At 43.4% G+C, this 16,694-nt stretch overlaps 2 protein-coding genes across 3 annotated transcripts; one reads left to right on the top strand and one right to left on the bottom strand.

Annotated features, from left to right (window-relative positions):
- Nucleotides 1-2,553: 2,553 nt before the first annotated feature.
- Nucleotides 2,554-13,936, top strand: LOC100539493 (epoxide hydrolase 1-like). Of its 2 annotated transcripts, XM_019612778.1 has the most exons (10): nucleotides 2,554-2,696; nucleotides 3,920-3,943; nucleotides 4,919-5,132; nucleotides 5,634-5,814; nucleotides 6,540-6,770; nucleotides 7,152-7,281; nucleotides 7,859-8,073; nucleotides 11,795-11,903; nucleotides 12,238-12,363; nucleotides 13,637-13,936. In XM_019612778.1, exons 1-10 carry the CDS (start codon nucleotides 2,569-2,571, stop codon nucleotides 13,836-13,838), a joined length of 1,560 nt encoding a protein of 519 aa, XP_019468323.1. In that variant the 5' UTR covers nucleotides 2,554-2,568; the 3' UTR covers nucleotides 13,839-13,936. The 2 variants fall into 2 exon arrangements, with proteins under 2 accessions (XP_019468323.1, XP_010705197.1); XM_010706895.2 differs by lacking the exon at nucleotides 3,920-3,943.
- MAD2L1BP (MAD2L1 binding protein) lies at nucleotides 13,933-16,611 on the bottom strand. Its single transcript, XM_003203943.4, has 2 exons — nucleotides 16,202-16,611; nucleotides 13,933-16,106 (listed from the first exon to the last, which is right to left on the bottom strand). The coding sequence occupies exons 1-2, from the start codon at nucleotides 16,499-16,501 to the stop codon at nucleotides 15,579-15,581; spliced, it is 828 nt and encodes a 275-aa protein (XP_003203991.2). The 5' UTR covers nucleotides 16,502-16,611; the 3' UTR covers nucleotides 13,933-15,578.
- Between the last annotated feature and the right edge of the window lie 83 nt (nucleotides 16,612-16,694).

Genomic DNA, 16,694 nt, shown 5'->3' on the forward strand with positions numbered 1-16,694 from the left:
TGTGCGGAACTTCCTATGCTGCAGTTTCTGGCCGTTTCCCCTCGTCCTATCTCCACACACTGCTAAAAACAGTCTGGCCTCACCACTCTGTCCCCCACAGCTTAGATATTTATAGACCTGGATCAGGTTTCCTCTCAGTCGTCTTTTCTCAAGGCTAAACAGACCCAGTTCACTTAGCCTTTTTTCATAGCAGAGATGCTCCAGGCCCTTCACCATCTTTGTGGCCCTCCGCTGGACTCTTTCCAAGAGATCCCTGTCTTTTTGTACTGGGGAGCCCAGAACTGCACACAGTACTCCAGATGAGGCCCCACCTGGGCGGAGTAGAGGGGGAGGATCACCTCCCTCGACCTGCTGGACACGCTCTTTTTAATGCACCCCAGAATGCCATTGGCCTTTTTGGCCACGAGGGCACACTGCTGGCTCATGGCCAACCTGTCGTCCACCAGGACACCCAGGTCCCTCTCTGCAGAGCTCCTTTCCAGCAGCTCATCCCCCAGCCTGTATTGGTGCATGCAATTATTCCTCCTAGATGCAAGACTGTACACTTGCTTTTGTTAAACCTCATCTGGTTTCTTACTGCCCAGCTCTCCAGCCTCTGAGAGTCCAGGTCTCGCTGAATGGCAGCACACCCTTCAGGTGTGTCAGCCAATCCTCCCAACTTCATATCATCAAACTTGCTGAGAGTGGCCACTATCCCCTCATTAAGGTCATTGATGAAGATGTTGAACAAGACTGGACCCAGCACCGACCCCTGAAAAACACAGCTAGTTACAGGTCTCCAACCGGACTCTGCACCGCTAATGACAACCCTCTGTGCTCTGCCAGTCAGCCAGTTCTCAACCCACTTCACTGTCCACTCATCTATCCCACACTTCCTCAGCTTTGTTATAAGGATGTCGTGGGAGACAGTATCAAACGCCTTGCTGAAATCAAAGTAGACTACATTCACTGCTCTCCCCCCATCCATCCAGCCAGTGACATCCATTGTAGAAGGTCCCTGGTACAGGACAGGATACAGGAGACCATTCATAAACATCCCGTTTCCACACACCATTATGTCAACTATGAGCTCTTGTGCCCACCAGAGGGCACTCAGTATTCGCAGAAGTGCTGTGAGTGCCTCTGTGCTACTTGGGCTTTTTGAAACCTCCTAGAAGAGGTGGCAGGTTATCGTGTGTTTGGCTTCTGCTTATATCCAGCTTTTAAAACAAGCGGGGGAAAAAATATATGACATTTACATTTCTGCGTGCATATTTTCTACCAGTGCTGCAGGCATACAGCTGATTGGTGATGAACAAAGGGTTGATAAAACGTCATTGAGGATAAGGGGTCCTGCCCCAGTGCAGGAAGATGCTCTGAGACACTCTTCTAGGTCGTTTCCTCTGATCGCTGCGTCTATGGGACACGCATCACAGGCTCCAGGGAGGCTGCCTTGACACCACCAGCAAGCAGTTTCTGCCTAAAGTTGCGTGTTTTCGCCACTAGAGGTTGTAAGAGAGAAGGAGAAAAATCTTTGTTTTGAAGCGGTCGAACTGCTGCAGGGAGGATTGCCTCTGGACCCCCTGGGTCTATTTGGTGCGAGCACTCACAACATTCCTGTATGTATGTGTATTCCTGTATACACCCTGCATTTTAGACGGGCTCTCGATCTTTACTTCTGGAAATCAGACCTTAAAGCTAAGTGATCCCAGAAAGGCATAACCACAAATAGCTCTGGTGTAGCAATAAATTGAACTTTGACCAAATGAAGGATTTACAGTTTTCCTCCTATTTTCCACAGTTCTGGCAGCCCAGGGACTTCATATACACCCCAGTAACAGGAGAGCTGATCATCACAGATCTCGCTGGTGATGGCACTTCACTTTGAGCACTGCATGGAGAGAAGAATCGTTCCCTCTGGCAATATAGCTATTCCTGGACTGAAACATAGCAACAGCAGCGTGCAACAATTTTGGAAGCAGAAGCCTCTATCCAGCAGGATTTAATTGACTAGTAGGGAGATAAAATCTAGTTTCTTACGCTAAAAAAAAACCACTGATTTCTGTCATACATGAGAAAATTTAAGTTTTCCTTTTTTATATAGTTTTGCTTTGTTTTGTCTGCTGCAAAATAGACACACACACTATGCCTTCTCTTCTTCATGTTGAACAAGCGTAGGGCTCTGTTTCTCCTCATGCAGCATATGCTCTAGCTCCTGGCCAGCCTCGTGCCCCAATAGTGGACTCACTCTGGTCTTTCCTTTACCAGTAAGACCAGAACTTGGCACAGTACTCCCAGAGATGATCTCTCAAGTACCAGAGTGAAGCATCCCTTACCCCAGCTTGCTGGCTAGCGTGCTTGCTGTATAGCCCCATACACAGCTAACCTTTGCCATGAGGTCCCCCTGTTGATTTTGATTCATCTTGACCTCAAACCAGGCTCTAAACAGCAGCTTTCTGTATGTATCTGGCACTCAGCCCACGCTAGTGCACACAGCTATTCCCTCCCTATGCAGGACTTTGTATCGGCCCCTGTTTAACTTTGTTGAACCTAATTTGCATGTGCATATTTAGTCAATAGGTGGCACCAATGTACGAGAGTGCATCAGTGCCAAGGAGGAAGCCAGCAGAGGAGACGCTCGTGTTGCTTTACTCGAAACTGCAGCAAGGCAAGGAGGAGCAGACAGACATGTGGCAGGAGGTCCTTCCCAATGCCTGGTGAGACGCCTTTTAGCATGACGAGGGACCTATGTGGGACTCAGCTGGGGCTGGGGTGGGAGAAACCACTACAGGATAAGCCAGGCAGAGGCGGGCTATTGGAGGGTGTTGGGAGCATGCAGCTGACTTCTCCGGAACGTGACTGGAGAGGAGATTTTACTAGACCAAGCCTTGTTTTCTGTTGCTTGGAGAGCTGTGTCTAGCACACTTATTTTTTTTATCAATGTTGAGCTGGTGCCGTTGCCATGATATCTTGTTTCATGCCTCTCACTCACTAAGGTGTAGGATGTAAGTGCATGGGGATAATATTACCTGTTCCATAAGCTTTTCAGCCTCCTACAGTTGGAGGGTGACACTGCTTGCAGCAGTGTCTTTGCCTTGGCTTGGAGCCAAGGTAAAAAGAAACAGCCTGCAGGCACGTGTTTTCATGGGACTTCATGCCCTTATTTTGTTTCAAGATATCTTAATTATGACACCAAATTACTCCCTTCTTCAGCTGCCTACCTTAAGGCAGAGACAGTAACAAGACCTTCTCTTGTCATTTCTGGTTTTTCTGGTTTTGACTCTGCTTTTCTTATGGGGCAATCTGTCAGGCTAAAGGAGAACCAAGGGAGATGTTTATTTTCCTCCCAGGCAGATTAGATGTAAAAGCTCACTATCCAGCTCCGACTAGTCAGAAGTAGCAAAAGTATAGCAATTCACTGAAATCTGAGCAGATAAAGGTCCCACAAGCTTCTCCTCGTACCAGTCCTTTGGCATAATGAGCACAGTGCGGCTAGCAGCAGGATGACCCTTGATCTTGACAGTTCACTGCAGGGCTGCACTCCTATCTCTCTTCAGTAGTCAAACCTACTTTCTTGGCTGGAGTATCACAGCCACGTGTAAGATGAAAGACTGCAAGGACACCTATCCCTTTGTTTATGGCCTTTTATCTAATTTGTGCTAAAGGAAGTAATATTATGGAAACAAGCTATCTAGCTAAAATGCAGCCAAGAAACGGTCTCATTGTGTAAAAGCGATTATCTGAGGTCCTCCCTCTCAATTGCATCCAAAAGTATTAGAAAAATTGTGGATGTACTCACACGATTAAGCAGCTTGCAATGGCATGGCTGGGCAGTAAATCGTGCTAGCAATCCTTTGCACTGTCCTTAAGGATTGGTATCATTCAGACAACACTATCACACTGTAAGGATCTTTTTTTTCTCATTCCTTCTCTTCTGCAGGGAGAGCATCTTGTCCCACATCAGGTGAGTGAAATAGCTGTTCTTTGCTGACACCTCCACTTTTCATCAACAACTTGGCTGAGACACAGCATAGTCCTTTCCCTACCCCATTTGACTACAGTGACAAAATCTTCATTGTTCAAAGACTTCTTGCAGCCTCCTACAAAAGGTACTTCTCCAAATCTCCAGGAGAAGCTGGAGACCTTGACACTCAGGTTTGAGGGACATGAAGGTACATAACATTTTGGAACGATTGCTGTCACAATTGAACAGCTTTGGAACATACTGCATGTCTGTTAAAGCCAAGTGGTGACTCAGCTTTTGGGTATTTCATGACTGGAACAGAAATAGAGGTACCAAAAAGACAGTCTGAGATCTTTACCTGTGTACGACTACATTAGAGGGCCAGCTTTGCCCTAAAAGCTACTCGAATCTGTAGGGAAGCTACATATAAAGCACTGCCAAGGGGGGCACACCAAGCTCCCAGTAGCAGCTGAAGACCCTTTTCTCTGCTCTCACCCCTCAGCTTTTGCAGTTTTCATTCCTGGAGGAATCTATGTACTATTATCCCATTCACTTGAGTACCTTCCTTAAAATAGACTTGCACATATCCTGTTGACCCTATTCCCCCATGGTATCCTGCTTCATGAGGAGAGGGCCAAGGAAACCTTGGATCAGCAAGTCACGACCAGCAGAGAATGAGATCCCTAATGAGCACTGGTAGATGTAACCTTGAGGCTTCTAGTCTTCACACTCTTGTTATTAGAGTTTAATATCTCTGCGTTGGTTCTAGATTCCTGAGCCAGTATTTGTGGAATTCATCTAAGAGGTTGTTCCATATCTTGCCTGTGAACATCAAAAACAAAAGAAGTACTTAGACCCTGCTGACTCTATGGTGCTTTTAAAAATGTGTTGCTTCTTGGACCAAATCAATGTGGAAACAAGCCTCGGCATTGTCCTGCTATCCTTGAACTGAATGCAAATGTTATGCATCCCTAGGTCTTTTCAGAATTCTCAGAAGAATGCAGTCCTGGTCCCTGTGGCTGCTGTGGGTGTTGGAGGGATGCTGGTTTGCTGGCTGATGTCTAGACGCAAGATCAAGAGTATTGAAATGGGTGATGGATGGTGGGGCTCAGGTGAAAAACCTCTAAAAGGGAAAGAAGATGAAAGCATCCGCCCCTTCAAGATTGAAACATCTGATGAAGAAATTGAGGTAGAGTTTGACAGTGGGTCTGCAGGTAGTGGGGCAGAGTGGGAGGGTGTAGGGACAGAAGTTGGTAGAACAGGGCAGGGCTCAGAGGCTCCTACAGGAGAACACCTGGAAGAGCAAAGAGAGTCTTCCTAATGAATTGCAGCACCTGCCCCTAGTGATCCAGCCAACCCAGCCAACTAGCAACAGGCAGCTGGGCCCAATCTTTAATTACCCTTTCGTATTCTTTACCCATCCAACAGTGCCTGAAAGCTCCTAGCACAAAGTTAACAGTAAGGTAAGAGTGAGGCCTTGTAATCCTGAGTGCATTAGGAGAATTGTTAACCTATAGAAAAGTATATTCCCTGTGACTGAGGAGATCACTTAGAGCTCTGCTTCAACCAGGATAATTGTCTAACAGGTAGAGGTCTAAAAGCTGGTGGAGCCTGGAGGGCTGGCTCCTGCATATGCTTGCCTTGGTGCAGTGCACACATGGGCATCTGGGCAGCCTCACTCCTTCTGCAGGACCTGCACCGCCGCCTCGACCAGGCTCGCTACGCACCTCCGCTGGAAGGGGCAGCCTTCAACTATGGCTTCAACTCTGACTACCTGCAGAAAGTGGTGGCCTACTGGAGGAACAAGTTTGACTGGCACAAGCAAGTGGAAATCCTGAACAAGTACCCTCATTTCCGTACCACCATCGAAGGTGAGTGGGTCACTGTGCCTCCCTGTTACACCACAGAGCACTTCCCTAGCTGCCTCTCCTGGCCTTGCTTTGCTCTTGCCAGTAGCATACATGGGAAAAGGAGCTTCTGGATGCTCAGTCCTGATGGCTAGTTTAAGATGTTAGAATATTTACGTGTATGTAATAGCTTAGTGATGTAAGGGAAATATCTCTCGTGTAGGCTGTACTATTAATAAGCTTGTACAGATCATGAGCGCCATGTATCAGCAATAAACTTAGGTCTGCTTCAAGAGGGCCTTCCTCTGGCCCTGACCCTGTGCTATTTAACTGTGAGGTTTTCCTCTGCTGTTGCCTTGAAACTGCCTTTAAAAGCTGCAAAATGTATCCATTCTATGAGCCCAGAGTATTTTTTCATGCCATTCTGTGGTCTTGCGTTTGTCTTGCCTGCATTATGCTTTGTATTTAAGCATGGCTTTGCCTATTACTGTGAAACTAATTTCTCATGGGAAGGATGTTCAGTCTGCTGTGACCCTCCTATCTGGGGTTAGGATTGACACCTCCACCTATAGGCAAAAGGTGTTACGTAAGTATAATACTGGACATCCCTTTCAGGTAGTCATCTTCCTGATGTGGGATGATTGTGTAATTTCTACTAATTGCTATTTTGCTAACCTCTTTCTTCAGAGTCCAGAGAAGAAACTGAGAAGGAGCCAGAACTTAACTTTTCTGTCTTGGATGTCTGGCAGGGATTGATATCCATTTTATCCATGTGAAGCCCTCCTATGTCCCTCATGGAAAAGCTGTTCAGCCTCTCCTGATGGTCCATGGCTGGCCTGGTTCTTTCTATGAGTTCTACAAGATCATCCCTCTACTCACGGATCCAACCAAGCATGGCCTGGACAGTGGTGATGTGGTGTTTGAGGTCATCTGCCCATCCATACCAGGCTATGGCTTCTCAGAGGCACCACACCAGCAAGGTAAGTGATGAAAAGGCTCTGCTGGAATCACAGGTTTTTGGTGTAACACTTCAGCCATCCCCCAGTCCTTTGTGTGCTGCAGTCTGTGAATGCAGGAAGGCAGATCCTGGGTCCGAAGTTCATGAAACTTGGCTCTGCGCCAACACCAATGTTACTGAGGCTCTGGGGCTAGTTTAGAGATTTGGAAGGCAATGGTAGCTGGCAACCAACTCTCTCTTTTCTCGACTTTGCATTGAATTTACAAGAACTAGTGTTCTCTCTGTCCTCAGAGAGTGAGGAGGAGCAGTACGGTACACTGTGTCTTCACAGCAGCACATTTGAGTCATGATCTCTGGCCAGGACATGCTAGAACAAATGTGTGGTGCTTTTCTTAATGTGCAGGTTTTGATACCCTTGCAACTGCTCGGATATTTCACAAGCTGATGAAGAGACTGGGCTTCAAGGAATACTACGTACAGGGAGGAGACTGGGGATCTCGTGTTACAACAAATATGTCCCAGATGCTGCCACAGTGAGTAGCAAAGGGAGTTGAAGGAGCTCATCCTTTCAGCAGCTGGGTGTACCTATGCAAAGTTGAGAAAGACAGAAAAGAAACTTAATATTTCTTTGGAAGATGGTATCACAGCAGAGCATTTAGCATTTAACAAGAGGAGTGCCACCACAGCTGTACTTATGTCAAAGAACAGATAGAGGGAGAAAGCTCTTAAAGCCATTAGGCTGCTGCTCAGCTCACTCTTCTGGATTGCAGTTATGCTTCACAGCATGTGATCTAAGAAAGCCTTTTAGAAAGTACCCAACACAACCAGTTGCCTACAGTGTAGAATGAACCAACAGCCAGAGCCACCAATGTGGATATGCCATATCTGTAAATAGTGCCTGAAACTGGCATCATATAAATAACACAGCTGAAGAGGTGGAACCAGCTGTACTTTTTAATTTTTTCCCTCCTTTTTGCACCTTTGATGAACCTTTCAGGGCTTTATATATTTGGTTCACTGAAATCCTTCCTTCACAGCTCCAATCAGACTTATTTTCTAGAAAATTCAGAGAGAGAAATTTTAACACTCTATTCCTGAATTTGATTTTAGGTCTGTGAAAGGACTTCATCTGAATCTCGTCTTCATTAGCGTACGAGGCTTGAAAAAGGTGATTCAAGTGATGCTTGGGACTTACCTACCATGGCTTGTAGGCTTCACCAGGGAAGATGTTCGCCGGATGTACCCTTTCATGCAGAAGAACGTATTTGACATTCTGCGAGAATCTGGATACTTACACATCCAAGCCACCAAACCAGACACTGCAGGTAATGAACCCTCCCCATGTTGCTGTATACTGTATACCAACTGCCAATGGTATAAAAAAAACTCATCATTGAACAAAGGCTGATTATGTTTCAGAAGCAATACGTTCTGATGAATGAATGCAAGGTATAGGACTAAGATCTAAAAGATCTAAAAGTTTGAATGAGCAGCTTATAAAAGATGGACACTGCAAATATCACTCTCCAAACTGGTTAAAACAGTATGCTGCTACTCTTGGGAAAATAACTCCTTTGCAGAAGACTCTTAAAGTGAAGCATAGAGTCTTAAAACTGAAGCTTCTAGAAATACAAACAAGTGGAAAAAAAGAAAAAAGATAATAAGCGAGTGCAATGTGGAAGTTGCTGAAAGGCAGACTCAGCCCTAAATCTTAGAAGGCAGAAGCCTGACAGTCAGTGGTACCAGTGTGTAAGAATGATGGCCATCTTAGAAAAGTTAAATGTTTTTTTTTTTTTAATTGGCTCCCACTAGGTAAGGACTACAAGATCTCCTGTCTTGAGATAAACCCTCATCCAAAATGGCAGTAGAACTGCTTCCAACTGATGTCGCTAACAGAGATTACAAAATGAATAGTGCCTCAGCCTGGCCATTCATTGAAAAATTCAGCATTTTGGTATGAGTTTCTACTAAATAACACCTAGTCTGTTGCTTGAACTCATCACAGCACTGAAGAAATAAAAAGAGGGATGCAATATAGGGTTTGAGTTTATTGGTTTGGATTTTTGTTTATTTCTTTTAGTCAGAAAAAAGGCCACAGCCTGATGTCTCTTCTTGGAGATCAGTCTCAGTGAGGCACAAATAGAGGTGAAATTGCAAGCCCTTTGAAATGACAGTGTGTTAGTCTGGGCAACTTGAGGAGAGTATTCCCAACCTTAAGAAGCTAACTTGACTTCCTAGATGTACAGCATAAGTAGATACTTTCAGCAGTAACCATTAGATGTGATCTGCGTGGAGGTCACACTGCACAGCCAGGGAAGAGGCTAAGATTATTCTCAATTGCTGAATGCTCAATTATTCTGAAATTGCTCTGAAGTCATTCTGTTTGGCTTCCTGACTACTAAAAGGCTAACTTTAGATTGGAAAAGGAAATCAAACTGAAACTTAGAGAACTGCTGACCCCTGAACAAAGTATAGCCAGATGGCTTTTGCACCAGTTAGCTTCAGGGAGGGATATATTTTTTTGACTATGTGTGTTTGGTTTTCCTTTGTATAGGAATGCTTTTTCTTTGTCCCTTTTAGATTGCAGAGTAATTCTTTTGTGTACATTTAAAATATTCTAATTTCATTTTATTTTCTTAATTGTTTTATCCTAATGTCTACAATTATTTAAAAAATGCACACCAGAAATAGCTGGAAATAATTAGACATGCATGCTTTGAAAGGGTCTTTGATTGAGAAAGTGTTTCTTTTGCTGGTGTTTCTACTTCAGCAGGTTCACTGTTTCCTACTTTTCAATATGCAATCAGAAAGACATGCTAAAATGATGAGGCTTACATCAGTGTTATAATGCCAGCTTTTACTATCATTCATGTACTTTCCTGATAGTCAAACAATATAAATTACACTACGATTCTTGATTTCTGATTCTGAATTATCTCTTCCAAGTATGATATTCAGTTTGATGTGCTGCACCCATAAAAGCACAGTGCATAATGTGACTGTTGTGTGAATTGTCATTCCACAAATGATTACTACTTTGATCAAAGTATAGCTGTGTCAACCTGTTTAAACCTGCTGTCAGTACAAATAAAAAAGCTCAAAGTGTTTGTTTTAAAGTGACAGCACAAAGCAGCCTGCAATCCAACCTGCATGTTTAAAAGGACAAAGCAGTAAGTAATGAAAGGCTAACTTATAACCTTCAGTAAGTGTTGGTAAAAACATGCAATTAAATTCAAATCCGGCTTTCCATTACACAAAAAAGAAGATTTACTACTTACTTAAGCAGAAGGACTCCCAGATTTTAAGCAACCATTTTCCTCAAATACATTTTTCATATCAAATTTAAAACTAGCTCCAGAAATACTTCATTTTAAATAAGTAATAGCAGAGATCAGCCAATCTTTCTGTACAACTTAGCATACAAAAGTAAGTTGATGTCATGGAATCATTTTGTTTTATGTTTGTTTGTTTGTTTTTAAGAGCCAAATGGAGAATTAGCCCAGGAAAAAACAGAGACCAGTACGTATAGTCTCAGTAAGATAGCAGAGTTATTTTATAGAAAAGAAAATATCTCCCCATGATACTACCACCTGTAAATGTTTCACAAAACAGAGCTTTTGTGGAAGCAAAGAGCAGTGGATCCATTAATGTAAAGTGTTTCAGTTTCTAAACAAAGTTTTGTTGAAGTTTCTCCTCTGATGCTCCCCAAAAAGAAAAGGATTTAGTTCCTGGATTAGTAACTGGCTAAAATGGAAATCTAAGCATGGGAATAAGCAAGCAAGTTGCAGGAGAAGGGTGATTAGAACAAAAATCTGCATTGGCACATTTCAGCATGATTCTAATTTCTGTACAGAGAAAAGTTAATTGTTAAATGAAAAGTTGACCACTATCCAAGGTTTGGTTTAATCTAAAGATAACTGCACAGAGTTGCAAAAGCATTTAATTGACTTGCTGATTGAACTGGCCTATAAAACTTGATGTCAACAAAGTACAAAGCAATTAGGGGAAGAAAATCACAGTCCACTCTAGTTTGGCTGCTGCCATGGGGAAAACCATGAGTCATGACTAGTTCTTTGAAATGTAGCCAGCTCAGTCAGAGTTCAAGAGCATTTTACAGTCTGTCAAAGCAAAAAGAGACTAAGAAAACAACAAAGATATTTGGAATCCATTGCATCCCTGTTGACCCTACTTATAAGTATGTTTTAGAATACAGAAAGGAGAAAAAAGGAATATTGAAATGATCAGGCAGCTTCCATACAAAAACTGTATACAGTCTAGGATTCTGACCTGACGGGGAAGGAAAAAAAAACAAAACAACACAGGGACTTGGGGGCACAGTGGAAGAGTGGGATGTAGAAAAAGAATAGGAAACTTGTATGCGCCCTACTCAGTTTCAAGAAATAACTGCATTATCAGTGTAGCTCCCATCAGGCAGGTTTAAAGCAAATTTATAGGTTTTTTTTTTTTTTTTCCTCACAGCACATTTTGCAGTAAGTAAGATACAGCACAGGCTAAATAACAGGCTGCAAACAGGACTACTCTGAGTGTGTAATCCACAGACACTTACTAACAGTGGTCAAGAGACAGCTTCCAGCCCTTAGTTCATCTCCATATGGGTTGTGTGTTAGATTTAGGCCTCAACTACTGCTGGCTGGCCAAAGCATTTATATGATTTCAACCTGTAGCATATTACCCTAGAACTGATGTTGCAGGGGAAACTCTTGTGCCAATGCACAAACTCAATTAGACATGTGCGTAATTACACTGAAACAGCAGTGTATGTTATCTTCTACAAAGTCAAGCTAAAATACACCAAAAGATACACAAGCCTCATTATCACTACTGAAGTAATTAGTATCCTTGTTTTGCAATAACACACGAAGATAATATGCTGCGTACATGCTACATTTATATCATGTTAGTGCTCTCCAATAGCAGGAACAGGTAACGCAGTACTCCACTCTAAATCATGTCAAAGGTGATGAAATTTGAAGTATTATAAGGCCATGCAAATGTAAGAGCTCTGCTGTTCTTCACTTGCATTAGGTTGTGGATTGAATGATTCCCCTGTGGGGCTTGCTGCATATATTTTGGAGAAATTCTCTACATGGACAGATAAATCATTCCTGCGTAAAGATGATGGAGGCTTGGAAAGGTAAGAAAACAAACACCATTCTGTAAGAAAACTCATTTAAAAAAACAACTGATGATAACTGATAAGGAGATGGACAAAAGACTGGCCGGTGGAAGCTGAATTTTAAGGATGAAAGATTACAAGTAGTTAAGTAGAAGTTTAAGCTTATAGTAGACTGCCTGCAAGCTACTGGTTCAGTACTAGGAAGCTTTGCTTCAGGCTGGTGAATGTAAATTGATTTGCTGCTTGAAAATCAGTGGAGAACCAGCAGACCAATAGCTTATTAGAGCACAAGCCCAATGTAGTATGTTGAGTAACAGCTCACAGTTATATTGAATCTTTTTTCTCTCACTAGCAAGTATTCTCTCGATGACCTTTTGACCAATGTGATGATTTACTGGGTGACAGCATCTATTGTGCCCTCAATGCGATATTACAAGGAGAACTTTGCCCAGGACCCTGGCCTTACTGCTGATTCCAGGTAATGAAGTGTACAAGACAGATTTCGAAACAAGACTGAATCAGACCTGCCTGTACAAGCATTTAGATCACTTGCAAATTTAACCTATACTAGAGAAAAACAAAAAGCCAAGCTGTTATCTTCTTCAATCAATATAGTTAAGGGTTGCTTTTCTTTTAAACCTGTGATTCACACAAGTTGGTCTGTCACCAAAACAGTGCAGAACATTTAGCAAAAGTACTTCAGATCTGTGTTCAGAATACAGCTGGGCTATAGACTTACTAGACAAACAACTGTAATCCATGGCTTTGTTCACTAAAAACAGAAAATCACAAGCATTCCTGACAAGTTGAAACAGTTAGGAAGGATATGATTTACAGGTGAACAAACTATGAGCTACAGCTGTTAAGCAAAATTTGTAGAAGCAGTGTAAGAAGTGATTTTTTCTAAGGAAACAAGCTTCCAGGAGTACTTGAAACTTTCCAGTACTTGAAACCAAACACCTTTAACAACTGCAGTCTTTGAGATGACTCTAAGAGAGGCTGACTAGGAAGCACTGGTGGGCAAAACTCCTCAGCAAGTGACTGATCTTAAGGGGAAAAAAAAAAGTCTTGTTTTTTGTAGACTGAACTAATTCATTTTCCCTCTCAATAGGGATTATACTGGTACCAGAAATTCTAGAGCAAACATAAGTTAGCTCACTCCTGAGTTTCACACAGAGGTGTGGCTTCAACACATATTACAAAGCGTAAAAGCCTGAAACTTTTCAATACTGAACTCTGTGCAAAGTGGGCTTCATTTGATGCATCTTTAGATATAACACTTGAAGTCAAGGAGATCCAAATACCAATGAAGCTCCTCAGCAGAATACAGACTATGAAAAGAGTTGCTGTGGTGAAGTTTCTTCAACTCATATAAAAGCTATGAGTCAAAAGGTTTTTAAATGAATGTCATGGTTTTGGTTCTCAGTATTTCGCATCAAAACATCATGTAGTGTACTGGGAGTTAAAGTGTTAATGCTCCAATTCCAGGCACCTATCCCTATACATTACAGAAGACATGGGATCTAGCCCTTCTGCGTGGGGCTGTCTCTTACTGCCTGGCAGAGGGTGCTTTCCTGGCCATTCCAAGCTTTTCAGGTTTAAATCGGTCTCGGGAACTCTCTCTCTACAGAATAATATATAATAGATAATATATAAATCTGTCATGGAGTTAACGAGATCAAGTTATGCCCGTGACAATGACTTTCTTCAGAAGCTCATCTTGAAAATACTGTTAACTAATGTCTTTTTAGGGTTGGAGTATATGTTCCGACAGCCATTGCAGCTTTTCCCCAGGAGATAGCACATACACCACAGGTCTGGGCAAAGAATATCTTCAAGAACATTGTCCGTTACTCTTACATGCCGCGTGGAGGGCATTTTGCTGCCTTTGAAGAACCAAAGCTGCTGGCACAAGACATCTTCCACTTTGTGAGAAAGGTGGAGCAGCTGTGAACCTGCAGTTTAGATACACATATAGAATGGAAGCAAGTTGTTCTACCATCCACAGAAACCTTAGTTTAAGAGATTAAATAAACTCAATACAATCTCAACACAGAAGCCAGCATTTTATTTTGATAGTAACGATTATAACTAATAAACTTGTTCAAACTCTAAAACTCTTCATATGAAAAAAAAAATCTTGTCTTTTATTCCTGGCACCATATCATTGCTGCATTCATAATTCAAGTATAATGGAATATGTAAACCAATTAATGCAGTAACATTGCACTCATCTGGAGATAGGAACTGGCCCCTTGTTCCTCAGAACTACAGCATCTGTTCAAAAGCTTCTTTAAATACTGAAATGCTAGCATTCTTAAATACATGCTTCAAGCAGCTTTGGTGGAAATGTAAAGGGCTTAGATGTCCTGAGAATACCAAACACTCCTATTGAATAGTTTGAGTTATTTCATTCGAGAGATCAATGATTACATTCTCAAGTGAGCAACTGGACATAAGGCAGCTCTCTTTATTCAAGCAGTTCTTTCCTAGAGCTAGTTTTAGCAGTTACTTAACTGTCAATGAATAGCAAGGCAAAAAACAGCACTTGTAGTGTTCTCTAAGCCTAAAAAAAAAAAAGATTAATTTCCTTCCAGTTTTACAATCTTATTCACTGCTAAAATGTCAGAAAAGCTTAAAATATGCACTGAGTACAGAGGGTTAATTCACCTTTTAACAACCTCCTTTCAAAGGATTTGAACAGCTTCTGTTAGCATGTAGTTAGCAACCTTACTACAGCAGCCTAGAGATTCTCTTATGGATGGAGCTATTTAACTCATTACATGATAGACACATATCCAGATTATTCAAGACACCTCCAGCAGGTATCTAGTTCTGGCACTTGTTTCTCCTCCCCATCCCAAAAGCAAGATATTTTTGTTTTCTGTTAAGTGAGAATAGCTATCACAGTGAGGCAGGAGTCCTAACTTCCTGTGAAGGAGAGAATAAACTGCTTGCTCCTAGTTTTAATTGTATATCAAACTGATTGTCAGGTCTGATGGACTAAAAGTTACTAAAGAAATAGGAAGATGTGTTCCGTTCCCTTGCCTTCACAGGACCACTCAGCCTCATTTCATCACCAGCATAAGACACTGCTAGGTATGAAGGCTTCCAGTTGCTGAAGAGCGCCATGTTGGATTTCTAACAAACTGAAACAGTATTATGGGAAGAATGATATCATCTACCAGATGGGCAAGCACTTGAGTATTCAAGTCTGAGTAGGCTGCAGGAAAAGGTCTTCTTTCACAGCAGTGGGGTAAAGAATGGTTATGGCCTTCACAGTAAGAACCAATTATATTAATAATCATATATGTTATCTTGTCCCAAACAATCATATCATGCAGTAATCATTAACAGAAGTGGCTGCAGTAAAACTCAGGAGAGTAAAACTCAGGAAGACCGCACCTAATATTTGTCAGTTCAGCAAGCGTGTCACAGGGAAGTTTTTACACTCAACATATCGATTAATCTCCTTAAGGAATCATGGTATCTGTATGCAACTGTGCCTTAAAAGCTTTTGCTTTCAAAGACGAGTCGGGAGGTGAACGCAGAAGAAGGTGGTCAGGTAGGCAACAGATGCCCTAGAGAAGAGATCCAGAGAGACAAGTGTATGCCATTACCTTTGATAGAATTATTGCCTAAAGCAGCACCAAAAATTATTCAGTATTCCATTAAAATTCTAGAGAGCGCAGATCATTCATGAAAGCCCTTAAGCGTCACCGGTGCTTGAAACCATACGTAGTCCTCCCAAGAAGTCATAATCTGAGGAGCTGAGGCACTTATATCAACGTCTCCATCACAGGACAAATTAACAGTCAGTTTCCTTCCTCGGGTTGGCACTTTGTAGTTGAGCTTGGGCCGGAACCATTCCACACCACAATTGCGATGCCCTTGGAGCATAACAACAGTGCTTGTGACTGGAAGAGCTTTAAGTTCACTGAAGACATCTGCAATGAAGAGCGAGTGAAAAAGCTTACGCACGCAGGATGTGGTTTTCAGGCTTTTCTCAGCGCTGCCCACACAGATCCCCTCCAAGTTGAGCTCATAAAGCTCCTTGGGGCTCACAACATTGCCTCCAAGCAGAATAAGAACACGGGGAACCAGTGTCAAGCTGAACATCACTTCCAGGTGCTGGAGCACTGCCTCCAGCTCCACCAGCACCTGCTGGCACTTCTTGTTTGCCAGGCCCACAGAGGGTGTCTTCTTGATCACATCTCCATCCTGGAAACCAGAACAAAAGAGACATTAATACACGCGCAAAAAATTGGAGAGGGTCCCAATTCACTCTTCCCCCCAGTGCTCAGCCGCCCGCCCACCTGCGCGGCCCGCCGGCAGAAGTAGGCGAGCTGTTCGTAGGGCAGCGGCAGCTGGTGCCGCTGATGCAGGACGTGCTTCAGAAGCTCGCAGGCGAAGCGGCAGCAGCTCTCCCGGCTCACGGCGCCCGGGAACACCACAGACACGGCGGGGCTGAGCGCCGCCGGCGCGTTTCGTCGGGACCTCCTCCCACCACGGCCGCGCTCCGGGGCTGGCGGCGTCTCTACCGTGAGAAGCGGGGAGGCCTGAGAACCCGGAGCCGCCACCACACCAGGCGACTCCATTCCCCCGACAGCAGCCATTTTCTAGGCGGTGGCAGCGGCGGCCCGCTGGAATTTGAATGGCCGCCGCCGCGGGGCACCATGGGAACGGCGGAGCGTCCGTCCCGTGGCTTCCGGAGAGCGCGGGCGCCATGTTGGATGAGGCGTACGCTAGGCGTCAGCCCCGGCGAGTGGAAGGGAGCCCCCCAGCGGCCGCGTCAGCGGCGTTTTTCCC

The sequence above is a fragment of the Meleagris gallopavo genome, chromosome 2 (assembly GCF_000146605.3).
Source record: "Meleagris gallopavo isolate NT-WF06-2002-E0010 breed Aviagen turkey brand Nicholas breeding stock chromosome 2, Turkey_5.1, whole genome shotgun sequence".
Classification (NCBI taxonomy): Eukaryota; Metazoa; Chordata; class Aves; order Galliformes; family Phasianidae; genus Meleagris; species Meleagris gallopavo.

Coding starts and splice junctions, on each gene's coding strand:
- MAD2L1BP (XM_003203943.4), bottom strand. CDS start 16,501: ATGGCTGCTGTCGGGGGAATGGAGTCGCCTGGTGTGGTGGCGGCTCCG. Junction 16,107..16,201: donor TCTGCCGGCGGGCCGCGCAG/GTGGGCGGGCGG, acceptor TCTGGTTTCCAG/GATGGAGATGTGATCAAGAA.
- LOC100539493 (XM_019612778.1), top strand. CDS start 2,569: ATGTACGAGAGTGCATCAGTGCCAAGGAGGAAGCCAGCAGAGGAGACG. Junction 3,944..4,918: donor AGCATCTTGTCCCACATCAG/GTGAGTGAAATA, acceptor ATGCATCCCTAG/GTCTTTTCAGAATTCTCAGA. Junction 8,074..11,794: donor CACCAAACCAGACACTGCAG/GTAATGAACCCT, acceptor CACTTGCATTAG/GTTGTGGATTGAATGATTCC.